This window comes from Helianthus annuus, chromosome 3, assembly GCF_002127325.2.
Source record: "Helianthus annuus cultivar XRQ/B chromosome 3, HanXRQr2.0-SUNRISE, whole genome shotgun sequence".
NCBI lineage: Eukaryota > Viridiplantae > Streptophyta > Magnoliopsida > Asterales > Asteraceae > Helianthus > Helianthus annuus.
Genome location: NC_035435.2, coordinates 176,082,114 through 176,109,732, shown reverse-complemented (window position 1 = coordinate 176,109,732; position 27,619 = coordinate 176,082,114). Strand labels below are relative to the sequence as shown.

General features: G+C 37.4%; 2 protein-coding genes across 3 annotated transcripts; one reads left to right on the top strand and one right to left on the bottom strand.

The window, feature by feature from the left end:
* The first annotated feature begins 1,455 nt into the window (after positions 1 to 1,455).
* LOC110931060 (mediator of RNA polymerase II transcription subunit 12) lies at positions 1,456 to 10,773 on the top strand. 2 transcript variants are annotated; one of them, XM_022174454.2, is made up of 13 exons: positions 1,456 to 1,737; positions 2,805 to 2,972; positions 3,141 to 3,200; positions 3,280 to 3,385; positions 3,467 to 3,535; positions 3,618 to 3,671; positions 3,849 to 3,956; positions 4,103 to 4,252; positions 4,320 to 4,616; positions 4,694 to 6,780; positions 6,860 to 9,340; positions 9,450 to 9,714; positions 9,819 to 10,773. In XM_022174454.2, the coding sequence occupies exons 2-13, from the start codon at positions 2,848 to 2,850 to the stop codon at positions 10,248 to 10,250; spliced, it is 6,234 nt and encodes a 2,077-aa protein (XP_022030146.1). In that variant the 5' UTR covers positions 1,456 to 1,737; positions 2,805 to 2,847; the 3' UTR covers positions 10,251 to 10,773. The 2 variants fall into 2 exon arrangements, with proteins under 2 accessions (XP_022030146.1, XP_035843710.1); XM_035987817.1 differs by having other exon boundaries at positions 2,782 to 2,972.
* Positions 10,774 to 13,221: 2,448 nt separating this feature from the next.
* On the bottom strand, positions 13,222 to 20,678 carry LOC110931061 (K(+) efflux antiporter 2, chloroplastic). The gene is made up of 21 exons (XM_022174456.2): positions 20,520 to 20,678; positions 17,995 to 19,577; positions 17,683 to 17,854; positions 17,499 to 17,589; positions 17,115 to 17,251; positions 16,974 to 17,033; positions 16,776 to 16,895; positions 16,602 to 16,670; positions 16,405 to 16,470; positions 16,203 to 16,292; positions 15,951 to 16,055; positions 15,740 to 15,868; positions 15,453 to 15,662; positions 15,215 to 15,364; positions 15,061 to 15,114; positions 14,900 to 14,958; positions 14,527 to 14,593; positions 14,277 to 14,453; positions 13,873 to 13,929; positions 13,698 to 13,772; positions 13,222 to 13,622 (listed from the first exon to the last, which is right to left on the bottom strand). The coding sequence occupies exons 2-21, from the start codon at positions 19,503 to 19,505 to the stop codon at positions 13,500 to 13,502; spliced, it is 3,522 nt and encodes a 1,173-aa protein (XP_022030148.1). The 5' UTR covers positions 19,506 to 19,577; positions 20,520 to 20,678; the 3' UTR covers positions 13,222 to 13,499.
* Positions 20,679 to 27,619: the final 6,941 nt, after the last annotated feature.

The following is a 27,619-nucleotide window of genomic DNA, read 5'->3' as shown; positions in this document are numbered from 1 at the left end:
CTAAACATAGGGTCGGTTCCGGTCATAGGTCCAAGTCGGGTTTCACCATGAAAAGAACCGAGAACCGACCCGACCCGACCCTATTTTATATGAAAAATTGGAACCTATCTAAATACCTAGGTACTTGGGTTCGGGTCAGGTTGGGTATATTTTCGGTTCGGTTCTCGGTTATTTTCGGTCCGGACCTAAACTTGCTTACCCCTAACATGACACACAAATGCATGTCATGTTAATTTTATGACTCCTCAATCAACAACACTATTTTGTGTGTCATAATTACCGTTTAATGACGCACAATGTGCGTCAAGAAATGTGTATTTTCTAGTAGTGAAACAAAACACTACCATCGTTTTGCAAAAAAAAAAAAAAAAAAAAAACTAAAATCTTTGCATTTTTAGTTACCGTTTCGGTCCATTACGGCACATCAAAACCTTTTTTAGGTTTGAACAATGTTAAAAACCAAAGAGAAAACAGAAAAACAAAGATTTTATAAATCTTAACAACTATATAGTAAGTTTTAATGTTTAAGGGTAGTACTTGCTAAATCTTGACAACTATATAGCAAGTTTTAAAGTTTACGGGTAATAATATAAATGATTAAAGTTTGGTGTTCTAGTTAGACAATTCTATAGTTAGACAATTCTAATTTACCAATGGTCTAAAACCTACATTTTTTTTCCACCACACCACTTTCATTATTTGTGTTACAATTTGTTTCCACGTGTATATATACTAATGCGCGATTGGGAAAAAACAAAAAAAAAACTTACATTAGTGGGTGCCACGTAGCACCCACCGATTGCAACGCATAGATCCTAAGTCAACTTAGTTATTATTTTCTATGTTTTACGTTTCGGTCTAATTTTTACGTATTATCACGCCGCAACAGACGTGCGTGGTTAAACATTTTTACGTATATTTTTTTTCGGTTTAATAGTCCGGTCACAAAGCGCGGGTTCAATGCCCCTTCCAACATATAGATTCAATACAATATTTTAGCATTACTCTTTTTTACAATTTTATATCGCTGTCGAAACGCGAAAACCTTAATACTAGTTATTATTAAAAATAATCTTATAATCATCTGCTTCTAACAAAGAATCATTAGACGTCAAAATTTCAAACCCTTTTAATACTAGTTTTTTTTTAATACTAGTTGTTATTAAAAATAATCCTATCTTCGTTTTTTCCATACACAAATTGCATTTATTAGTTTTTAGGCATTGGTTTAACCATCCTTGGGCTTGATGACTCCTAAAAGTCAAGATACACCAAAGATACAAAATGACAAATATATCCTCCACAAACCACCCAATAAGGACCTTTTAGTAAAATTCACCGTTTTACTAGAACGTTTCTCAAGTCACCCCTCATGTATATGAACTTTACTGTTTTGGCCCCTCTGGTTTGGTCGTCGTCATCTTCACAACAAAAATAGAAAAAGGGGTCAAAATCCCCAATCTCTCTCTCTCTCTCTGTATCTATCTATATCTATATACACATGATTCGTGTTTCGCAAAATTCAAATCCCCAATCTCTTCGAACACATTTTAATTGGATTATCGAGCACTTTAGCCTTGTTGATTTCTTCTTCTTCTTCTTCTTCTTCTTCTTCTTCTTCTTGTGCTTCAAAACCCTAGTTTCACTCAGAAACCCTAGTTTCCAACAAGAACTGAGTTTCGCATGTTTGAACTTGATTTAGGGTTTATTTTGCAAAGCTTTTGCTTGATTTTTAAGGTATGTTCTGATTTCATCCGTTTTCAATGTGATGTTGTATATTTTGATAAACTGAGTGAATCTTTTTTTACATGAAGATCATTCAATTAATGTTTCTTGTGACTAATAAGTTCAAACTTTGTTTACAGAATATGTACATATTGTGTGTAGGTTTCGTTTTAAAATGTCAAACCTTGCTTATTATTATACTCATCGGTTCTTTGTTAAATTTATCAACTTTTGTACTCAAGATCTGAAAACCTAATTATGCATTTACATTTTACACTGTTTGATCAGCATTCCTTGGGTTTATGCTTCACGTTAAGTTAAACCCATGCCCTCAGGTTTCTGATCACAGCTTGGATCCATTGCAGGCTTAAAAAAATAATTTTCTCGTGTCGGGATTCTTAACTTTTAGATGTTATACTTCCCACTAAGGTTGTAGACTTTTATTTCCTTCTTCCTATTTTTCATTTTCTGCTTTTCTTTATGTTTCAGTATGAAGATGAATTTTTAGCAGGATGTGATATTTTAAGTCCACTTTGTTCAGGAAACATAATTTGGAATTTGACTTATAGTGTTAGAGCACTGTATTCCCTTACCTGAGTTATGCACTTAAGTATTGTATGCTTTTTATTGCGATATGCATTAAAAGGTAATGGAACTAAGTTGTTAAACGAGCGTTATAGGTGTTCAAGCATAGTTATTAAATGCCCTCACTTCATGCGCCTAGGCCCATTTTCCAGGCGAGGCCCATTTATTGCGCTTCTAGTTTCTAGGCGCTTGCTTTAGCTCTCCAGGCGCACTAAATACCGATTTATCTTAGTAATTCGAACAGATTCATCACTTATATAAAAAATTAACCTTCCATTTTACAATTCAAAGTTTAGTTGTGTTATATGGGTATGCTTGTTATACTGCAAGTAAGTCATACTGTGGTTATGTGTTAGCTAACGAGTAAACACATGTTGTTGCTTCTGAAGATAGTTGTATATTATGATGATACTTAATTTGATTTGGCCATAATAATTATATAGAGACAACAGTCTGCAGTATCTAATGCAGGTTAAATAACATGGTAATTGCAGTGATTCAATGTGGGAGACAGTATGCGGACCATAGTTTGGAGAAATGCAAAGGTATCATGCTACCAACTGCACTAGTGCAGTCAATAACAGTGCGGTTGGTGGCTCATTAGGCAGGGATACTTCCCGAGCTGAGTCATCTGCACCTTTAGCTAACATTCAACTAAATCGGTATTCTCATCTTATTTTCATCTCAACATACATGCGATATCTATTAAAATGTATCTTCTGTAGTATATATATTTTTCACACATCTTTTTGTATGTCATTTGACAATTCCTATGGCAAGAAGTGACTTAATACATTGTTTCTGTTTTATGTTTTTTTTTTGTTTTCTAGTCGCTCTTCACAACTTGCGCCATACAAATTAAGGTGTGAGAAAGATTCCCTGAATTCAAGGTAATTTCCGTATTCTTTCTTTTTTTGAATGAATTGTATTTTTTTATATTAAAAGCAATTTTTTTTTTCCAACTGTCAGGCTCCTTCCTCCCGATTTTAACCCTCCAACTACAAATTGCCCTGAGGAGACACTTACAAAGGACTATGTGCTTGGTGGATACAGACAGACAGTAGAGGGGCTTGAGGTATGCCTTCAAAATTGTATATACGGCTCTTCAGCAACAGCGCATGCTTCCAGTTAAATATTATTAACCTTTCTTTTGCAGGAGTCCCGAGAGATATCGTTATCACAGATTTCAACTTTCACCAAACCTATTATTCTAAAGTGCAAGGAGGTAAATCTTTTATAATTGTGATGCTGTTCAGCTGGAGCATTGTTATCACATTATTCTGACCAGACATTACAATATTCTATAGGCAATCAGAAAATATCACCGAGCAATCAATGAATCTCGTGCCAAAAAGCGAAAGGTATTATTCGTTATGCTTTTATCCTTGGTATATACTGCATAACCTTGGATCTATACATTGACCGAGTAATGTGATTACTCAGTTTATATATATGTACATACATACATACATTCATACATACATATATATAGATAATGTTAAGTCGAGGGCTTAAATCTGTAAGTGTATGTGTTACAGGCTGGTCAAGTTTATGGAGTCCCTCTAACTGGTAATTTATTGAGTAAGCCCGGTGTCTTTCCAGAACAGAAGGCCAGTGGTGAAGATTTTCGGAAGAAATGGATCGAGGTTTGTTTTCAAGTTTCAATATGCAGTGTTTTCTCGAAGTATATAATCATCTTTTTTTCTTTCATTTTTGATATTTGTTACTTGACATTTTATCTTTATCTATGACATTAGATCTACTTGTTTGATACTTTGGGCCTTATTTACAGGGTTTGTCTCAGCAGCATAAACGTTTACGGTCCTTAGCAGATCATGTTCCTCATGGATATAGAAAGAAATCACTTTTGGAAGTTCTTATTAGAAACAATGTACCACTATTAAGGGCAACTTGGTTTATCAAAGTTACATATCTCAATCAGGTACCGATAGGGTCATTATTTTGGCAGCTATTATTGGAATATAGCAGATCATGATTTTATTTTACAGGTTCGACCCGGGTCTTCTGATAAAACTCGGTTTTCCTGCTCAGACCAGTGGACGAAGGATGTTCTTGAGTATTTGCAATGTCTTTTGGATGAATTTGTATCTAAAAATAATTCCAATTCTACCCTCCGTGTTAAGGACAGATCACCTCAGTTTGCTTATGGTGGGCACATGAATGACCCTGAGGAGCCATCTTTACATTTTAAATGGTGGTATGTGGTTCGAATCATACAGTGGCACTATGCAGAAGGGTTGCTTCTCCCTTCTTTAATAATTGATTGGCTTCTTAATCAGTTGCAGGTACTCTTTCTCAATCTCAGCTTTCACATATTTGATCTTTCGATTCCATTCTTCTTATAAAGTATCCTTTTTTGCAGGAGAAGGAATTGCTTGAGATATTGCAGTTGCTGTTGCCTATCATATATGGTGTTATAGAAACTATCGTTTTATCTCAATATTACGTCCGTACCCTTGTGGGGGTAGCTGTTCGGTTTATTCAAGACCCATCTCCAGGTGGCTCAGATCTTGTGGATAACTCTAGAAGGGCATATACCATTTCCGCTTTGGTTGAAATTCTTCGATATTTAATACTTGCAGTTCCTGATACTTTTGTTTCCCTTAATTGCTTTCCACTTCCATCTTGTGTGGTTTCAAATGATGCTAGTTTAATTACGCGGGCAACTGTGGAAGGCGGGAATAATGGGCAGCAACAATTGTTTATAAATTCGGTTGTTTCTTCAATTCAGAAATGCACATTTAATCTTTCAAGGGCCGCAAAACCATGTCACTTGGGTAGTAATGTGGCTAAAGCCGTGAATGAATTAGATAAAGCTCTTATTCATGGAGATATTACCATTGCTTACAAGTGCATGTTTGAGGATTTCTATGATCAAACTGTTGATAAAAGATGGATTGCTGATGTCAGCCCACATTTAAGGTCAACACTTAAATGGATCGACGCAATCGAGTCTTCATTTGTGTGTTCGGTGTTTTTTATTTGCGAATGGGCCACGTGTGATTTTCGCAATTTTCGAACAGGCCTGCCTCGTAGTGTTAAATTCAGTGGGAAACGAGACTTTTCTCAGATATATATTGCTGCTCGGCTTTTAGAGATGAAAATGAAAAACATGCGAAGTTCAAGCAAGTCGAAAGTCGGGGTTGGAAAAGTCAAAGATTTGTCACATATTTTCCAGAGCCCAGGCCCATTACATGACATTGTTGTGTGCTGGCTTGATCAACACCAAGCCCAAAATGGAGAAGGTTTTAAGCGTGTTGAATTACTCGTAAATAAACTCATTCGTTCTGGAATATTTTATCCTCAAGCGTATGTGAGGGAGCTTATTGTGAGTGGAATCACGGGTTGGAATGACACTGTTGACTTTAACCGAAAGAGGAGACATTATAATCTTCTGAAGAATCTTCCTGCTACATATATTCAAGATGCACTCCAAGAAGCACAAATTGCCGAAATATCTCTTGTAACTGAAGCCATGCATATATACTCAAATGAACGCCGTCTCTTGCTTCGTGAACTTGTTGACCACCCAAAAAATGTCACGGGTTCAAATAAGCGGAAAGACCATCAAAAGTTAGGAAAGGATCAATGGAAGATGTCATCATCACATGCATCTGATTTGCTATCGAATAAAAATGTCAATAGAAAGATTCAAGAACTAATGGATTCTATTGCGATCCTGCTTCGTTTCCCAAATTCCCATTCTACACCTACCATGGGGAACAATGTTGATGAGTCTAAACGGGTCAGCAGGTCAACAGTTACCAGTGATGGAACACCTGGATGTGAAGAATGCAGACGAGCTAAAAGACAAAAAGTAGAAGAAAAAAGTTCTGATGACGAGGACATTTGGTGGGTTAAAAAGGGTCTTACCCTAAAGTCAATGGAGTCTTTTAGAGCAGCTGAGCCACCAGTCAAACAAGTTAAACAAGCCACAAGAGGCAGACAAAAAATTGTTCGTAAGACTTCGAGTCTGGCTCAGCTAGCCGCTTCTAGAATTGAGGGTAGCCAGGGTGCATCCACTAGCCATGTGTGTGATAGTAGAGTAAACTGTCCCCACCATGGGAACGATAATGATGTTCCAAAAGCAATCGATTCAATCAGAACCGTTCATTCGGATGTTTCTTCTATCAGGAAAAGGATGAAACGGGCACCGTTAGATGAGAAACGGGTTCTTGTGGTGTGGTTGATGGGTATGGTTAGGCAGCTTCTTGACAAGGCTGGAAAATGGAAGCTTGGTGAAGATGAATTATCTAACATCTTGTACTTGATGGATGTTTGTGACGATTTAGTTTCTGCAGCCCGATTGTTAGTTTGGTTGTTGTCTAAAGTTCCCGTCAACCCAATTCCCGCAGTTCATGGTGGAAGAAATGTTATAAATGTACCACGAAATGTTGAAAACCAACAGTGTGCGGTTGGAGAGAATCTTATTTTGTCATCTCTCAAAAGGTTTTCTCTCGTTAAACTTTTTGTGGCTTAATATTTTCTTTCATATAAAGATTCTTGAAATTAAACCTTTTCTGTTCAGGTATGAGAACATACTTGCTGTAGCTAATCTTATTCCCGAAACATTATCCGCTATGATGCATCGTGCTTCTGTAGTTTTGACCTCCAATGGACGGGTTTCTGGGTCAGCAGCTTTATTCTTTGCCCGTCAGATGTTAAAGAAATATGGCAACGTAGCGAGTGTTGCTGACTGGATAAAAAACTTCAAAACAACATCTGATAAAAGACTCATTATGGAACTTGAATCTGGTAGATCATCAGATGGAGAGTTTGGTTTCCCACTTGGCGTTCCTGCAGGAGTCCAAGATTTTGATGATTTTTTACTTAAAAAAATAAGCGGTGTTCGTATTTCAAGGGTCGGTTTAAGTATGCGGGATACGGTCCAACGACTTATAGATGAAGCAATTCCTGTCTTTTATGGTCAAGAAAAGAAGCCTTTTAGTAAAAAACCAAGTATCGAAATCCCCAATGATGGGTACCCAATAGCCCAACAAGTTGTAAAAGGGTTATTGGATTGCATGAGACAAACGGGCGGTGCAGCCCAAGAAGGTGACCCAACTTTAGTTGCCTTTGCTGTTTCCGCGATTGTCACTAATGTGGGGCAGGTGATTGCTAAAATTACCGAAATAACTCCACTTTCATTGTCATTCGCGAAACACATGTTACGGGTTCATCTTATATGTTTGTCACTACTAAAAGATGCCCTCGGGGAACGCCAAAGCCGGGTCTTTGAAATCGCTCTTGCAACCGAAGCTTCTTCTGCCCTAATTCAAGTTTTTTCTCCTCCAAAAGCTTCTCGTGGTCAATTACAACTTTCTCCCGATTCAATGTCTAATGAAAACCCAACGTTTTCAAAAGCTGCTAAAACAACAGGTGCAATCTCTGCACTTGTTATAGAAGCTGTTCTTCAGGGTATTGCTAGCCTTGAAAGACTGGTTACGGTTTTCAGATTAAAAGACGGGATAAATGTGATTCAGTTTGTAAAGAGTACACGCTCTAACTCAAATGGTAATGTACGGTCTATAGGCGATTTAAAAACTGATTATTTGGTTGAAGTTTCGGTTCATTGGTTTAGGGTTCTTATCGGTAACTGCAGGACTGTTTCGGATGGTTTTATAGTCGAGCTTTTGGGTGAATCTTCTATTGTGGCATTATCAAGAATCCAGCGAATGCTTCCTGTCAACCTTGTTTTTCCACCTGCTTTTGCTATTTTTGGTTTTTTGGTATGGAAACGGTTCATACTCAATTCAAACGTTATGGCCCGTGATAACATTTCTCAGTTGTTTCAATCTTTAACATCGGCTGTCAATGATGCCATTAAGCATTTGCCTTTCCGTGACGTATGTCTAAGAGAAAGTGCTACTTTATACGATCTCATAGCTGCCGATAGAACTGATTTTGAGTTTGCCACAATGCTGGATCAGAGTGGGCCCGATTTGCATTTGAAAATGACTGCTTTTGTCCCTCTACGAGCCCGGATATTTTTGAATGCCATTATCGATTGTCAGTTGCCAACAGAAATTATGTCATATAATGATGGCAATCGGAACGAGATGAAGCTTCTTGATAAGCTTGTTCATATTCTTGACACCTTGCAGCCTGCTAAATTTCATTGGCAATGGGTCGAGCTCAGGTTGTTATTAAACGAACAAGCCCTGACTGAAAAAGTAGATGGCCGTGACACTTCATTCGTAGAAGCATTAAGCTCAAATAATGAAAATATTGGGGCTTCCGAGAATGAAAATAATTTCATCCAGATGGTGTTGACCCGGCTTCTGGTCCGACCTGATGCTGCTCCCCTTTTCTCAGAGGTGGTACATCTACTAGGGAGGTCACTAGAAGACGAAGTACTTCTGCAAGCAAAATGGTTTCTAAGAGGTCACGATGTTCTTTTTGGTCGAAAGTCTATCCGGCAACGGTTAATCAACATAGCCGAGAGTAAGGGTTTGTCACCTAAGATCCAATTTTCAAAACCCTGGGGTTGGTGTAAGACAGCATCAGATGGGTGCGGCGGACCCATAAAAAAAGGAAATAAGAGAAAATTTGAGACGGTCTCTGTTGAAGAAGGGGAGGTGATTGATGACGGAATTAAACCGCATTCTTCTAGAACATTTAGTCCAGTTTCAGATGTCGAAGCATTTATAGTCAGTCAACAACACGTGACGGAGAAAGCTTTAGTGGAGTTACTTCTTCCGTGCATTGACCAAAGCTCTGATGATTCTCGCGTTACTTTTGCTAGTGATTTAATCAAGCAGATGCATGAAATTGAACAACAGATAAGTAATGTTACTCATGGAGTTAATAAACCCGTTTCTTCTGGAATTGAAGGTTCTGTGAGTAAAGTGAATACCCGTAAGGGTTTGAGAGGAGGTAGTCCTGGATTAGTCCGACGTCCTGTGGGGCCTGTTGAAATGATGCTGCCGTCCCCATCAGCGTTGCGGGCTTCGATGTCATTGCGTTTACAGCTACTCCTAAGGTTGCTCCCTGTAATCTGTGCTGACGGGTAAGTATGCAGAAATCTTTAATGGCAATTTATTGCACTTAAGCAACATAAAAAATAAAGTTTATTTAGTTAGATTTGTTACTTACATAGTTTGCAACTGGTGTGTTAGGGAGCCATCTTCTCGTAGCATGAGGCACACGCTTGTTCGGGTAGTCCTTCGGCTTCTTGGGAGTAGGGTTATTCATGAGGATGCAGATCTTTCTAACCCTACTTGTGCTACCGTTGATTTGGGTGAAAGTCTTTTTGATCGTTTATTAATGGTGTTGCATGCGCTATGGAGCACCTCGGATCCCTGTTGGCTCAGGCCAAAGTCTACCCCTGACGGTTCTAGGGACTCCGCTCTCTTTGATCATGAAGTTGCAGAAAGCTTACAGGTATGCATCTTGTAAATGAAAAATATGGATAACAGTGGCCTTTATTTTGGGACCAGAATGATCTTATTTTGCGTACTTGTATCATCTTAAATATATATATACAGAATGAGTTGGATGGGATGCAACTACCAGATGCAGTCAGATGGCGGATTCAGACAGCCATGCCATATGCTGCTATCTCCTCTTCAAAATTTTCAATATCTTGCCAACCACCCAATGTCCCGCTTTCTGTCCTAGGATTTCTTCAACCAAGTGTATCACATCCTGGAAGTTTTAGAAATAATAAAGTCTCTTCATCAAGGGCTACCTCAAATGGGCCAGGAAAGGCCACAAAGCCTCAACCTGAGTCAGATGTAGAGATTGACCCGTGGAACCTTTTAGAGGATGGAGCAGGATCCGGCCCATCTTCCATAAACGCAGATGCAATTGCAGGAAACGATCATGCTAATCTCAAGGCATCAAGCTGGCTAAAGGGCGCGGTTAGGGTTAGGAGGATGGATCTGACTTATATTGGCGCCATAGATGATGATAGCTGATTATAACTTTCCAAAGGTCAGATTCAAAGTCAAACCCTGGTTCAGGTAATCGATTGTTAACTTGTAAAGTTACCATTTGGGGGTCAGGGCCAGTCTCCTAACCTGCAATGAACAGTTTACGGGGTTGATTACATTCTTTTTGAGGGCATGTGGATCTATCCAAATGTATTCCTTTTGGCTCACACCTGGCGTGACGGCCAACCAACCTGTTGGATGATAGTGGCCCAGTCCTGAATCGTGTCATTCGGAGTTTTGTTGTATATAGGGATATGGCTTGGTTTTCACCAACCAGTGCAAAAGTATGTCGAAGAGGAAAAAGAGGGGGGGGGGGTTCAAAAGAAGTCCGTTTTGTTGGGTCTTTTTGGATTCTTGAGCTTGACAATGTTTATTTACCCCAAGCTCTCTCTCACAGTGTATTATATTTTGTTGCTCGTGAGGTTAAAATCTAGAGCAATAAACTTATATATCATGTGATGTTTTGTATTCGACTGTTTTTGCTCTAGATTGTTTTTTACATGAAAAAGTAGATGCATGTTATTACATGTCATAAATTGTTAACTAAAGTGTTGTGTTTCACGACATAATTTACACAGATGGTATGTGTTGCTACAACTAAAATCTGGCATGTTCGAAGGGAATGTTTTGGCATCTGACTCGCCTTTAGTAGAGATTATCTTTTTGTGTAAGTTAGTGATTTTGCAGGCCGGAGAGGATGACCAGGTACTTGCTAATCGACACCAAATTCTATTATGTGGCATGAGTGTTAATTTATAACATAGGGTTTGCATTGTTATCCCTTATTATATTATCGTCACTCTTATGTGGCTTGGTGGACAACGGTGTAGATTTGAGAGTAGAATTGTTGGGTGTATGAAAAACAAAATTGTTTTTAGCTGAATGTTAAGTATGCGTCTTGGTTTTAACTTTAATAAATAACAATTATCTAATTGTGTGGTTGAAAAGGATTTGAGTTTTACAGTAGTAGTCTTGCTCATTCCCACAATGATCAACATCGACATTGAAAGTTGGAAGTAGCACTTGAATGGTCTATTATGAGTGAAAGATGCTTGTTATTAGGTAAAAAGACAAACCCTCCACTGTCACAATAGGCAGCTGTTGAAACTTGCATATTCCATTGACATACACAACACAATTGTCTGTTCTTTTACACCCCGAGTTCAGACAACGATTTAGAGTAACTTATCAAGATTCAGTTTATTCTAATTGTAATCATGTTTATCTTTTGTGTTTATGCTAATAATAATAATAATCAAGTTGAGAGTTCCGGTTGGAGTTGGAGATCACAAATTGTTTAATTCACCTATGCCTCCTAAACATTCTTGATATATGCCCTGATTATTATAAAGAATGGATGGTGGATCTGAGAAAGTGAAGAAATGAAAACAAAGGAGATGATGATGATGATGATGATGATGATGATAAATGGAAGCTCTCAAGTCCTTTCCAAAGCCGCCTCCTTTAATTAAGGCTGCTTCATTGACTCATGTATGATTGATTATTATCCAATACTCTATCCAATAATAGGATTTTGAAAGGTATAACAAATGTAATTGGATCCTTGATCCTCCTCTCTCATTCATCCAACTTATATACTTGAATTACAATCCCTATACACGTTATTAAACCCCCGCAGTCGAAGCGGGAGGCTGAGACTGGAGCGAAAATCTTCAAAGTACACGTGGAAGTCCTTTCGTAAAAGTGTCAGCGATCTGGTAACGAGATGGAACGTGAAGAACGCGAATATTACCCCGTTGGACTTGCTCACGTAGGAAATGGATGTCGAGTTCAATATGTTTTGTGCGTTGATGCTGAACGGGATTCCCAGAGAGATAAATGGTACTAACAATATACCAACGTTGCAGAAAGTGAAGAAGAGCCTCAAGGAAGAAATGCCTGAAAGAAAACAAAGGAGGAGATGCTGCTGATAAATGCAAACCAAAATTTGAAGCTCTCAACTCAAAGATTCCTCCTTTAAGGCTCCTGCTGCTTAGGAGTGGTTCATTGACTGATGTCTGATAATAATAATAAAAGCATACTTTATGGACGGACTGCTGTTAAGTGTTAACCCTCTGTTAGATGCCATGCATGTGTGTGCTTGCTTCATCAACACTTTTTAATAATCATGCCAACATCGGCTGCAATTTGTGCCACTACCTGAACCCGACACACAAAAAATAGGCAAATCAAGATATATATAGAGATGGTGAATTCTCCGGTCGCTAAGACATACTCTCTTAGAGCTACACCTTCCATTGCTGATCGTTGTGCCTTCCCTATTTCTTCATCTATCGCTGCTCTCAGCAAATAAACCCCTTTTAAGTGATATATGCAAGAGGGCCAGGCTTGAGGCTGAAGCACGGCTCTTCATGGAGTTTTCAACACCCCTACCACCCGCCTAACAAGAAAACAAACACTGGCCATTTTTTACGTATTTGGCATTCTGAAGTTGGAATTTTTTCTTAGCAATACTAACATGGCTTGTTTAAACCAGAACCCCAACTTTCGTCTGCCAATCCCGACTACAAAAGCATAGACTTTTATGCTGGATTCACACACTCATCAAGCTCAAGTGATGTTGAAGATTCATCTGATACTGCACTGCAGTTGTTTTTTGATTTCCCAGGCTAAAACAATATTATGAGCTTCTTAGAAGCTCATTTTTTAGTAACTAAAGTTAAGGTATATATATTGTATGAATGAAGACTAATGTTTAAATTTGACTTTGATTTTGACTTCATTGTCTTGTAATTCAGTATATTGCTGTTTAAATCAGAGTAACAAATTGAAGTTGTCTGAATATGCATTTTAGATTAAAAGCGGTTTGATGATATTGAAATTCTATAATCAGGCTCAGGGTTGATAAAATGTGATGCAAGTTGCATTTCATTAAAAGAATAAACACAAATTTTATGGAATGCGCATACTTCAAACCATCACTAAGTAGGAAAACTTAAGTAACCAAAATTTCAATTAAGCATCATTTTCATATGTGACTTCGTTTTTCAGAAAGATTGATCCCCCAAAAGAGCAGTCGAATTGTCATAAACCGTTTAAAGATTAAAAGGAAAGCAGAGTCAACCCTAAAAATCTGGGCTGGTCTTCTCAAAAGGTCAAAATAAAAAGTCGCATCATGCATCCCAAAATCTTTACCTGTACAGTTCGTATCTATCTGGGGGCAAACCCTACAAATTTTTGGTCTTCTCAGATTTATTTAGTTTTCAGCATCTTTTATGATGCAAGTGTTCCTTCACTGACTTGGCTGTCATCTGTTGACTCTGAAGGCTGACTTTTAGGTTTGACTACAATGCGAGAAAACCCGTACCCTAGAGAGCTACCGCTAGTTTCACACAACTGCAAAATGCAACGTTTATGTGTGGGTTGAACATATTAATTACAATATTTAACGAAGCTGTGAAGAGTGTATACCTCGGTTAGTTCTGAAAGGTGACGGGATCTGAACTCGTTGATTGTGGCTGCTATCTCCGACATTGGTAATTTAGCCTATCAAACAAAAGTAGGATACGAAAAATCAAAAGACTTATATGCAATTAGCTATTTGCTATTAAACGAAGTGAACGGCATGAAAAAAGATATCACTTACTTGTGCAAGAACAGCAGATGCTAACTGTAGACTGGGTTCTAATGTCTCAGGCACAACCTGCATTGTTTTTTTACTCAAGGTCAATATGATGCAATTATTAAAGAAAGCAAGATACGGAGTTTGTTAAAGGTAGAAAGCATGACATTATTAGGTGTGGATCAAATGGTTCGGATTAAAACACTTCCTTTATCCATTTCTAAAATTGAAAATAAATAAATATGATTACGAAAACCATGATATTACATGAGTACTCTTAATCTGTTTTAAAAAAACCGTTCAGGAGGTTTTTATACATTTGAATACACTGCGGATGACTTTCAGCCCGTTCAACCGATTTGACCTGTTAACTTTTAATTTATGTTATCCATTTGACATACAGGGGCATGAATAGTAAGAGAACATACCGCTGTTGCACCAGCCTTCTCCAGATTGAGTCCATGATCAACATCATGAGCACGTACAAAAGTCTTTACGTTTGGGAAATACTTGCTGAGAGCCCAAACGGTTCTATAATTTGCACCAGGTGTATCTAGAGTGATTGCTGCAGCACAAGCTCTTTCCGCCCCAATCTTATGCAACACCTAGAAGTTAAATAACGTCAGAGTGATTCCACATCATGTGGTTTTCAGTTGTAAGTACAGAAATTAACTTCACCTCTCGACTACCAGCATCCCCAAAATATACAGGAAGGTCAAGTGCACGTCCAACTGCTACTCGGTCACTGATATTATAAACAATTTAGATGTCAACTTTGAACATATATACTTCAAAAGTGGTAAAACCTTTAACCTACTCATCGTAAGATAACAATATCCCTTTCTTTTCTCTTTTGGTTGGTTAATCTAATTCTCCCATACACATGCTTACTCTCTCGTCAACTTTCTCTTATTTGAGCATTTCTAATTGAACTTTGGTTCCATAAAGTGGGAGGAGTTCTTCTTATTTAATGTTATTATTATTATCTATTGACGCAAAAACTAGTGATAACAAAAATTATATACAAATAGATTATATTAAAACTTCATACCTCCTCACATCAAGAGCAACAAATGGAATTAGTCTCTCAGAAAGAAGCTGGGCAATGATCTGAAAGAACCAGAAATTTAAGAAATAATAATAAAATAATGATCACGTCTGCCACATTAAACATTGTCCATTGTATAAACACCATTAAAGATTGTGATATACCTGGCCAACACGTCCAAAACCACATATAATGATATGATCCTGCAAATCATCTGTCTGAAAAATAGGATACAGCAAAGTACAAAGAATAAGCCATTTGATCTATGTAAGTGTCAAAATCACGTCATAGCAATTTCAATTACTTTAGTCATATTACCTCGCTCTCTACAGGTAATAAGCTACGAACATCTTGTTGTTCAAAGCGAGATGCTATTAACTGGCCTCCAGCAGCTAACCATGGTGTGATAGCCATTGAAATACCAACCACAAGAAACAGCAAAGAAGACATCTGAGAAGTCATAATACCCTGAAAACAGCAGGAATTCAAAGTTACAAAAAAAAAAAATAATAATAATAATAATAATAATATTAGGTTATTAACCAAATTAGTTAACCTGATTGACAGCTTCACCAAAGGCCACAAATGCAAATTCTCCACCAGGTGCAAGCAGAAGACCAACTCTAATTGCAGATATTAGTGAGACACCAAAAAGCCTACCAACTAAAGCCACAAGTATGGTCTTCCCAGCAATTAAAAGCCCTAACGACCCCAAAATAACAGGAAAATTTGATACAAGAAGTTTTGGATCAATAGACATCCCAACCTGAAAAAACAGTTAATGCTGTTGGTATCTAAGACCCTAAACAAGGCATTTGATTGTCAGAAGGTTAGAAAGCTTACTGTCATGAAAAAGAGGCCCAATAAAAGGCCACGATAAGGAGCAATATCTGATTCAACCTGCAATGAGAATTCGGTTTCTGCAAGTAGCAAACCAGCCAAAAATGCTCCTAGTGCCATGGAAAGGCCAGCCTGGTTCAATTATCATGAACCAAAAAAGAGATATCAATGGCAGAAGATCTTCTTATACATAAAAATAGCATAATCTATTTACCCTAGCAGTAAGGAGACTGGTTCCCAGGATAACTAAGAGAGTGTTTGCTGAAAATATCTCAGCATTTTGCATCTCCGCAATTTGTTTGTAAATTGGACGAAGCAACTGCATGTAGCAAGAGTGAAAATAAGCTAACAAGTAACGACTACCAAAAAAATGTATAAAAAATTCTACCAATTGTTGATTTTGACCCTATGTTTTTTTTTTAATTACTCAATTCAATTACAACTTTCAGATATGTAAGGAGCTTACCAAGCGTCCTCCAGCTATAATGGCACTAATAGCTACAAGTGCCTTCACAGCAGCCAATCCAAGAGCTTCAGCAATTGCCTGGAACCCAATCTGAGAAAAAAAATGTAATCATGTTACCAATTTACTTCCACATTAACAAATATAGAGAGATTTCTGGAAAAAAATGAACATATAAATGGTGTGCGTTATTAAGAATATATACCCCTCCTTTTGATGAATTTGGTGAAATAAGAGGTATAAGAATCAGCAAAACAACAACTGCAATATCCTAGCATAAAAAGGGACAAATAAACAGTTAGAAACGGTAATAATGTAAAAGTCAGGATTATAAAGTAATACGAATAGTTAACCTAAATTAGGTAATAAATGAAATATAGAGAAATGTTTGAGGTTAGATACCTGAAAGAGTAAAACAGAAAATGTAGCCCGTCCATGGCGTGACGTGCTTTCCCCTCGTTCCTGCAATACCTACACGAGTAGAAAGATTCATATGAATTTAACTGTTAATCAGGGAAAAACAAACAATAATGAAAATATAACTGCCGCAGATTCAATTACACTGCCGGTTATCACCTGAAGGACTACAGCAGTTGAAGATAATGCAAGCCCATTACCAATGACAATTGCAGCAGGTCCTAGCTGTCCACAGACAAAGTGAACAACCAATCCAACCATGGCAGCTGTCGACAAGACCTGTGTCAATAATGATTTAAATACTGTGTCTAAGTGCGACTGTTAATAATTAATTACAGACAATATGTTTGCAATTACCTGAACAGAACCTAATCCAAAAACATATTTCTTCATGGAACTAAGCCTTTCAACAGAAAGCTGCACAGATTGCACACTTTCTTCAAATACAGATGCAAGGACTAAAGATAAACTTGAACTAGACTTATTATGTATACGAACCTCAAGGCCAATATTAAAAAGTAAGAAAACAACTCCAAATTCAGCTATTGCTTTTGTAGCATGTACATTACGTATGATTGAAAGTCCGTATGGTCCAATCAAGATGCCAGCTGTCAGATACCCAAGAACAGGACTGCCTAAATACACAAAAAGTCAACCATTAGGAAATGATAAAACCTGTATAAGCTCTATACTTTGAAGATAAGTTCCCAAGATTCAAAAACAAAATAGCTGATAAACAAGTTTATGGGAAACGGTCTATTAATTGATACTTTTTTACATATGGCAAAGCATATAGAAAGAAATGAGTAAACAATAATATCATAAAGATAAATCAACAACGTCTGTCTCCACTAATAGTTGCAAACATTAGAATTTTAGTACCTCCAGGAAGTTTCTGGAATATAGGCACAAAGATAACACTGGCAAGTAATAACCATAAAACGTCCAACAGGGAAGCTTCTTCTTCGTTAATCTGTATAGATTGAACATGCAATCAATAAAGGGCATTCGCTGCCTAATTTGAAATTTAAAAAAAAAAAAAAGACAGAGAAAGAAAACAGCAAACCTCTTGATGAGGAAGCATCTCAATTAGCTTTTTAACTCTCTTCGGTAACTTCCTTATTTGTTTAACCAATGGTTTAGCATTTGACGAAACTTCATCAATACTGGTGGTGATAATATCAGGTTGTCGAAATAGTTGATGGATATGCTGCTCTCGTTTAGCATAAAAAGCAAAACTGCCGCGTATATGCAATAAATGGAAAACAACTTTAGAACCAATTATTTCAAAAACAATAATGAATTAAACCAATAAGCATCTATTTCGTTAACACTTTTTATCCATCTGATAACTGAACCATGAAACAAAAATGCATACCCTGCACCAACAAGCAAAGTGCTAAGCACCAGCTTAGGCATTTGCGTTCTTGCGGAATCGATTAGCCACTGGAAAAATGAAGTTGGGGTAAACTCGGTATCATCTTCTGCAGAAGAGAAAAATGAGGCTGAAAAGAAACGGGAAGACTTTTTCAATAATGTTTTAGGTGAACTTAATGGTGAGCTGTCTTTGGTGAAATCCTTCTGCGTTTCTGGCTTTTTTGTTTGATTTTTTGTTTTTTCTGCATCAATTTCGGTCTCTTTTATTGGTATTCCATCCTCTTGATCGCTGTCATCAGAAAATCTTGACTCGTCAAACATTAGGCTATCTGGCACATCCTCAGTGATCACGCCCTTATCTTCAACAGTTATCTCAATTGAATTTCCTTGAATGTCCTTATCCTCGCTAGCTGACTCATCACTGACACCTTCAGAGTCATCCACATGGGAAACAGAAAGCATTTTTTCAGCTTTCTGCAATGCGATTTCAGCATCATTAACACGTTTTGTCGCCTCGAGTTGAATCGCAACAGCTTCCTCTGCTAAAAGCATTATATTTGCCACATCTTCCTCAGCTTTCAAAGCATCCATCTGGGCTTTATCTGCAAGATCTTTAAGAACATCCACTTCTCTTTGCAAATCCTCTTTCTTGATCTGCAATTCAGTCAATGCTCCCTGACTATTTGCTAATGTCAAACGACACTCTCTTATGTCTTCCTGAGCAATAAAGACAGCTTCCTCTAATTCTCCCATTGGACTCGCGTTTTCTTCTTCACTTTCTTTTGCGGCTTCTAATGAATCAAGAGCCACTTTAAGTCTAGCTTCAGATAAAGAAAGAGCCATTGTTGCTCTCTGAATAGCTTCTTTAGCAGCAATCTCTTCATTCTCAACCTTTTCAATAGAAAGCAAAACTGAATTGATATTATCTTGACCAACTGAAGCTTCATCTTTTAACGCTATTGCTGATTCTGATATTCTTTGAGCTTTCTCTTCAAACATGGTACTATTTAGTTGCGCAATTTCTAATTCTTTAAGTGCCTTTTGCAATACTTTTCTCAGTTCATCTACACTCGGGTTCTCTAACTCATCTTCCTCATTCCCGTTATTTGTACCGTTCTTCTTTTCTGGACCAAAATCAGTTTCCCCTAATGAGTTATCTCCACTAATGCTCTCAACATCTTTTTCAATTCCATCTATATATGCAATTGAATCGTTTCCCAGACAAGTTACTTTTACTCCTCTTGTCGCCTCAAGTAAACAAACGTTGCATTTCGGTTTGTTACATCTCCACAAACAACTCTTCAATTCACAACCAAATACTTTACCTGAATTAGCACTACTGCAACTAGATGCAATCAATTTCGTCAACTTCTTCCTACGTCCAACTTTTAAAACGACTCGTGTATTGCTAAGTGCTTTATAATCAAACCTTGAGCGCACAGTCAGCTGTTTTAATGCTGTAGAACTAGTAACTTCACCTCCGTGACTTTGGAAACGACATGAAATGTCCATTACAGCCTCACTTATGCTCAGTCTAGTTATATATTGAGATAAAAACAGTTCTCATACGTGTGCCATGAATATCTGTTAAAGCAAAATGATTACATACAAACATGAGACAGAAAGAAACCTGATCATCCAAGATGTAACTAAAATCAAGTGACTACAAGTACAGTAACAAAAATCCCCATTGCATACTACTTCAAAATAGAAAACAAATGACACATATGGGTATGTATAAATCTGTTTAGGTTCTTGTAGTATCTTTGGGGTCTAAGTACCTGACTGGTGTTGGAATCCATTTCTACAGATTGAACCGTGGATGTTCAAGAACACATATATGCTTATATCTCTCCAACACATATGTGTGTTTGTCTACTTGAATCAACAACATATCATACACTTGATTTAAGTGATATTAAAGTAAAACAATAAGATTAGAGAGTTGATGGAAGAAACTTGATTTAAGCATATATGTATCACTTAAATCAAGTTTATGATATGTTGATTCAAGTAGACAAACACACATACATGTTGTAGTGATATAAGCATATTATGTGTTGTTGAACAAATAGATTCAAACATCCATAGTTCAATTTGTTGAACTGGATTCCAACACCAGTCAGGTACTTAGACCGACCCCAAGACACAACAAAAACTTTTTAATTTGAAGTAGAGAAAATACACATTCATATATCCTTGAATACTACCTCAATACCTATTACATATCAAATTTACCGAAAGACGAAAAACCGTAAAGCCTCTATCATGTCTTCTTCAATCTCAATATAACCAAAACAAAACACATATGATTCAAAAGAAAAGAAGAGAAAAGCACATGCGTAATCGAACAGTCAAGTATCAATCAATCAATCATCCAAAGTGCAATTTTCTAAGAAGTTGACTTGTAAAATGTGTTGTATAAAACAATCGATAACTGAAACTCAGAATCATACATACATACATACATTCTACTACAAATAAACATCGAAGAAGAATGTGTGTGCAGATGAAGCACAAACTTACTGATCGATCGTGAAATGTGGAAGTTGAGCTTGAAAAAGATCAATGGCGGATCTTTTTAGAAAAAAAATTAGGTTAGGAATGGAAACGACGAAGGGGGTGATGACGTCAGCGGCCGGGGGGTCTAAAAACAAATAAAAAAGAAAGGATATACTACTACTTACTACAAGATGCCAAGCCCAATTTCATATTCATAACGGCTTCATTTTCTTTTCATTTTTAACGATTTCAAAATTTTCACGTTCACTCTTTCATCTAGCATAACGCATATCCTTTTTTAGGAGTTATTTGTTTAGCTCAAGTTATTTGTTTAGCTGTTACAGTTGTTTGACAACGGCTTTCTTGTGGTAGTCATTGCGAACAACTCTCCTCTTCTCTTAGCGTGCACAGTTTGCTTACGCCTTAGGCACATCTATCTTTCTTAGTTTCACGCTGGCCTAATGAATTGAATATGAATAAAAGTCAGTCTTTTAGTAAGCGTATATGAGCAGCCTCAATTTCATCGGGAAAATAACCACTCCCTCGAGGGGAAAATGTTTCATTTTAGTAGCAACAGAGTTGTTCACCAAATGGGCAAAGTTTGTCTGTACAAACGATCTAGGCCTGCTTCATGCTTACCTTCCTTCATAAGAATAGGCTAGGATTAGTCCGGATCTAGCCTTAGTGTAGTAAATACCATCAACAGGATGAACTATATTTGAAGGAAGGCATCTATTCAAGTCTTTATTGAATTCGATATGCGTAGATCCTGCGACAGGGAGAGGTAAAAAGGCATAGCATAGCTTTCAGGGAAACTCCTTCAGATGTATTGGAAATGGAAATACAGATCAAATACCTTCTGAGGCGGTGTTCCTTACATTCATCTTTGTTTATGCTGCTAACTCTCAGTTTGGTCCTACTTCTGATTCATTTTGTTACTAAAAAAGGAGGAGGAAACTTAGTACCAAATGGAGCGGATCCAATACCAAGACGACCTCTTTCCCAAGAAGTGCAGCAAGTACTTTAGTAATTTGGGGATTTCATGCCCCACGAGTGAGTTGCCAAGTGCCCCCTAGGAGGCCAGTCTACCACAAGATCAAGTTGGAGCCTGGAGCCAAAGCCCCTTAACTTACTTAGAGTGGGGCTGGGTTTAGCAGCCACCCCGTAGGAACTACGAGATTACCCCAAGGACGCCTTCGGCATCCAGGGGTCACGGACCGAGAATGGTTAAGTGTTGAACCAATAAGAGGTTTGAACCATTAAGTGCTGAATCAGTAAGAGGTCTAAACCATTAAGAGCCAGTATAATGTTTTACCATTTAGAGTTAAATGTTTGACCAATTCAGATTAGAGGTCTTAACCATTCAGACTTAGGGGCTGTTTGGTAGCATCTGAATGGTCATTAAGAGGCTACTTCTTAATGGAACTATTATGAATTTTACCAATGAGAAGGGAGAAGAATGTGACATGTGATGATTTACCATTCAGAGGTTACCTCTTAACCATTCAGACTCGAGGTTACCTCTTATTCATTCAGGGATTTTAAACCATTAAGAGGTAGCATCTGAATGGTCATTAAGAGGCTACCAAACAGCCCCTTAGTATAATGCTTAACCATTCAGATGCAAATGTCTGAACCATTCAGACATCTGCTCGCGAAACAAACGGTCTGAATCATTAAGTGCTAAACCAGTAAGAGGTCTGAACTATTAAGAGTCTCATTAAGAGGTAAAAAACAGCCCCTGGGTCATACATCTTACTGGTTCAGCACTTAATAGTTCAGACCAGTGGCGGACTCAGGAATTATTTGTTCGGGGGTGCGGATGAGGTGTTCAACCATATTTTCAAGGGTTGCGGTCGGGTTTTTTGCCCAAAAAATACACTAAATTTCTTTTTTCAAGGGGTGCGGCCGCCCACCTTGGCCAATGGGTGGGTCCGCCCCTGGTTCAGACTGTTTGTTTCGCTAGTAGATGTTTGAATGGTTTAAACAGTTGTCTCTGAATGGTTAAGCATTATACTGAGTCTAAATAGTTAAGACCTCTAAACGGTTAAGCATTATATTGGCTTTTAATGGTTCAGACCTCTTACTGGTTTAGCATTTTATGGTTCAGACCTCTTACTGGTTTAACAACTTATGGTTCAGACCTCTTACTGGTTCAACACTTTATGGTTCAAGCTTCTTACTGGTTCAACACTAAAAATATTATGTTTTTTTTTATGTTTCGCTACTGATTTTTTTTCCTTTACAGTTTTCAAAAATTTTATATTTACCTATTTTGTTTTTTTTTTTCTTGGGAAATTAGCCTGTAATAATCTCACCTATACATTATTGGCCATTAATAATCCCACCTCAGAATATTCCCCCCACCAGTCCCACCTTTCACCTATTTTTCCTACAATAGCCCCCCCATTAAAAAAACTTAACAGAGTTAATCTTTTTTTCCAAATTACAAACAGATTTTTTAGGGCTTTTGATCAAAACGACGATACGAGTCCATTGATGTAAAACTTGCTTCGAAATGGTGCTCCAAATAGGGTTGCCTAATCTGCTCGACAATCAAGGATCGCTCGACGATCGCTCGAAAAATGCTCAAAAAATGCCCGTTCGATTCCCGCTCAGTTTGTAAATGAGCCGCTCGGATTGGTTCGATTCAAATTCAATCCAAGCATGAGCAAAGGTCCGCTCGCTCGTCGATCGCTCGGTTTCGCTCGAATTATTTTTATTAATATATATATATATATATAGGTTTAGGATCCTGTACAAAGTGCTTAATTTGTAAGAAGTGTAAGAAATATTCCTGGAATGACAAGTGTCCATCCTCTTAATTAATTCAAAAGGGTAGTTTTGTAATTGTACATTTTGTCATTTAATTCAAATATCAGCGAATTATATGGTAACCAGCGAATTATATGGTAACCGTCATCAATCTCCAAAAAATCAACGAATTTCTTCATATTTTATCATAAATAGATCTATAATCAGATTCATGGCGTGGTGTTTTAAAACAACTGGATAAATTGACTATGATGTTGGTCATGGTGTTTTATATAGAAGGTTGCTGGGGATTCCAGATAAAACACCATGACTTGAATCATGGCGTGGTGTTTTATCTGGTGACATTGTTCATGGCATAGTGTTTTAAACATCTGGAGACAAAACACCACGCCATGAACAATGTCTCCAGATAAAACACCACGGCATGAATAATGTCTCCAGATAAAACACCACACCATGAACAATGTCTCCAGATAAAACACCACGATATGAACAATGTCTCCAGATAAAACACCACGCCATGAATAATGTCTCATGATAAAACACCATGACTTGAATCATAGATGTTTTAAAACACCACACTATGAACAAGGTCTCCAGATAAAACACCATGACTTGAATCCTAGTCTTGGTGTTTTAAAATCTGGGAATGTTTTGTATTTATAAAACACTACGCCACGAACAATGTCTCCAGATAAAACACCACGCCATCAACAATGTCTCCAGATAAAACACCATGACTTGAATCTGCGATTACGTTTTAAAAATCTGGGAATGTTTTAAAGTATGAAGAAATTCGCTGATTTTTTTTTTGGAGATTGATGGCGGTTACATATAATTCGCTGATTTTTAGGAGTTTGATGGTTGTGTTTGAAACGGTTACCATATTTGAAAGAATGGAAAAGACACTATTGCCCTTCAATTTTACAAAAGCCCCTTCTAATTAAAACACAATTTACATTTTAATACCCTTTTGATCTCAACCATTAGATCAAAGATCCAATGGTTTAAAACACTTCTTACACTTCTTACACTTTGGACACTTTTTACCATATCCCTACCCTATATATATATATATATATATATATATATATATATATATATATATATATATATATATATATATATATATATATAGGGAGAGGATCATGAGAAAACTAGATATAAATGAGAAAACTAGAAAACTAACTAAAATCCACTAAAAAGGAGGGGGAGGGAGACTTATAATGAAGGAGGGATGACTTTTAATGAAGGAGGGGTAAAATTGGAAAAAAAATATGTAACTTTTCAAACATTTCCCATTTCTCCATACGTTATCATTTTAAAACAAAAATGGCACCATAAGATCACAAATTTTCTTATATTTCATTCAAGTATATTCGAGTATATTTTTTATGACATAAAAAAAGATTTATGGTGTCGTCTTGTTTTCAACACTATTATTATAGTAGTGCACATGTGCAATATAACATTTACTACAATTGCATTACATGCTTAAAATTAGCTTTTTGAGTCTAGTTTAGCTTTTAGGGTTAGTTTTTTTGGAGGTTTAGGATTAGGATTAGGATTAGGTTTTTGGGTGTGGGGGGAGGGGGGTTTTAGGTTTTTTTTTTTTTTTGGGGGGGGGGGGGTGGGGTGGGGTGGGGGTTTAGGTTTTTTCGGGTTTATGTTTAGGGTTTAGTTTTAGGTTTTTTTGGGGGGGGGGGTGGGGGCGTTTAGGTTTTTTTTTTTTTTTTTTTTTTTGGGGGGGGGGTTAGGCTTTTGGTGGGAGGGTGAATTTAGGTTTTTGGGGGGTGGGGGGGTTTAGGTTTTAGGGGGGTGTCGGTGGGGGGTGGGTTAAGTGGTTTAGGCTTTCCGTATTAGTGCACATGTGCAGTACAACAAATTTTTTTTTATAGGCTACCCGTACGAAATCCTTGGGTAATTTTCTGAGCTAATTCCTTCTTCCTGTTTTCATCTCTTGTGCGTACCAGTTCATTGGTTAGGGTATTAGCTAATTCCACAGCATCGTCAATAGTACGAGGTCGTGCAGCCTTAACGATGTTACGGATTTCACTAATTAGTCCCTAAATATAGCGAGAAATGAGTACCGAAGCCAGTGTTGGTACCACTCTAGCATATTCAAAGAATGTCGAAATATAACCGCGACACTCTACGCCTACCATACGATGGCTTAGGAACTTATTCGCCATTTGTTCCTTTTCATATTCGGGACAGAATTTTCTTTCTACAAGATTCTTAAATTCTTCCCAGTTCATAGCATAAGCCATCCTTCTTCCTTTTGCTTGTAATACTGTGTTCCACCACTCTAGTACCCCTTCTTTGAACAAATTTGAAGCATACATGACCTGATCTTCTTCGGCACACTTACTTATTGCAATTACTGCTTCGGTTTTTTCTAACCAACGCAGTGTTGCAGTTGCCCCTTCATTACCTGCAAACTCTGCTGGTTTACAGGCAAGGAATTCTTTGTAAGTGCAATCAGGCGTTGCAGCTTTCATTTTCTTAGGAAGTGGGGCCTGTCGTGGATTATTATCGTCATGATTGCCGCCTCCATTTATGTTGTTACTGTCGTTATCTTCCGGAGTACGTTTGCTAGGAATGATTTGTTGTGGTTCAGCAGGTTTCTGAGCAGCAACCATAATTTCTGGAATAGCATTAGCTATCCCTTGAGCAACTATATTTTCGATATCTTGCCTAGTCATATATTGATTTTCTTGATTTTGCTCAGATTGGTTTACTTCATTAACTGGTTCATTCGCGTTTTCCATCTGTTAATTAGTATTGGTATGAATTATTAGTATCCAATAATTGATAGTTAGATATAACAAAAAAATTACACAGAAGCACATAAAATTTTACAACACATATATATATAGTCAAAATTGTCTATTTTCTCGACTTCTATTTTGTTTTATAGATTATATAGGCATCCATACACACTGTTTATCTTACAATGTTTTATTTCCTATTTTACAGAGTTATATTTTACTACTACTGTTATTATACAGACATTCTTCCCACGCCACTATTCTTTGATCAACTGGCAGTTTAGTAGCGACGCTCCCTCTCGTCGTACTTCCAGGAGATTTGTTCCCCCATTTCCCGGATCCTATTCCCTGTACCTATCAGCTCTTCACCGAACTGACGAAGTTCGGATAAGTTTTCGTTGCTCATTGGAGGATTGGGGATAGGTTCTGGATCAAACTGTGGGAGAGAGGTATAAGGACTATTAATTATGTTTGGAAATTGCCAGTCATTCGTCCACCATTCTACCATTTCGCCTAAAGGTCGAGTGTGGATTAGAGGGTCTGGAATAGCTGGTTCCAGATTTACGGGAAGCTGGATTTCGGCCGAGTAAGGGTATAGATTGTTGTTGATAGGGCTAATGACATCACAATTTGCCAGTAGACGGTCTATTTCGTCTTGAAATGTGATTTCTTCAGGTGGTTTAGAGCTCTCTCCTATTTCTATTCCCTTTTGTTTAAAATTTTCTCTAGTTTCTATCTCTGCTGGTTTAGAACTCTCTCCGGTCTCGATTCCTTTTCCTTCGTCTATAGGGTATTCTACTTTGAGAAGTTTCCTAGTGGCTGGCTTCCTCCTGCGTACTTTCCTCCATCCTACATATCTTCTTCTTTTCTCAGGCTTTGCTTTTTCTGGAGGTGGAGCTTGAAATTCCAGGGGTTCCTCCACATCAGCAAAATAACCAGTAAAATCGTGAGAGACTTCGATTGGTACTGGGTATAGATTGAGATTCTGAAATGCTTCAGATAGCTCACTCATGCTGTTTAGCATATATGCAAAATGCATAAAAATGCTGAGTTAAACTCTTATAAGGAAATCTAAAAAAATATTTAGTTTTATTGCATATTGAAAGACTAATTTTACAAAAGATAATGGAAAATTTAAACCACACTAGGATTTATTTATTTACGGAGTAGTAATTTTCTACTAGACCAGGCTTATTGGTAGTTTAGAGGTTTGCATTCTCTGCTACGGTAGCTAGCATATAAAGATTTGCCCATTTTTCATCTAATTTGTCTTCCCAAGGTGGACTATTGCCTAATTCCTGGATTTCCGGATTAAACCTCACTTTCTTGACTTGGGGTTTCTGGCTTTTCCTAATAATCGAATTTCTTTTCTCTGGGGTAAGAGGATTCTCATATTATGCTTTACGGACAAAAATCCCTTCTTCCAGATTTGCTGGGTATTTGGAGGAAGAGGTTCCTTTTTCTGTGGGTGCAGTATCTAATTTGTGGTAGATAGCAGAAAGTCTTTGTTTACCCATACTGTAACTTAACAATTAATCAGTTAATAAAACACATATTCACAGAATGGCAATTGAAATT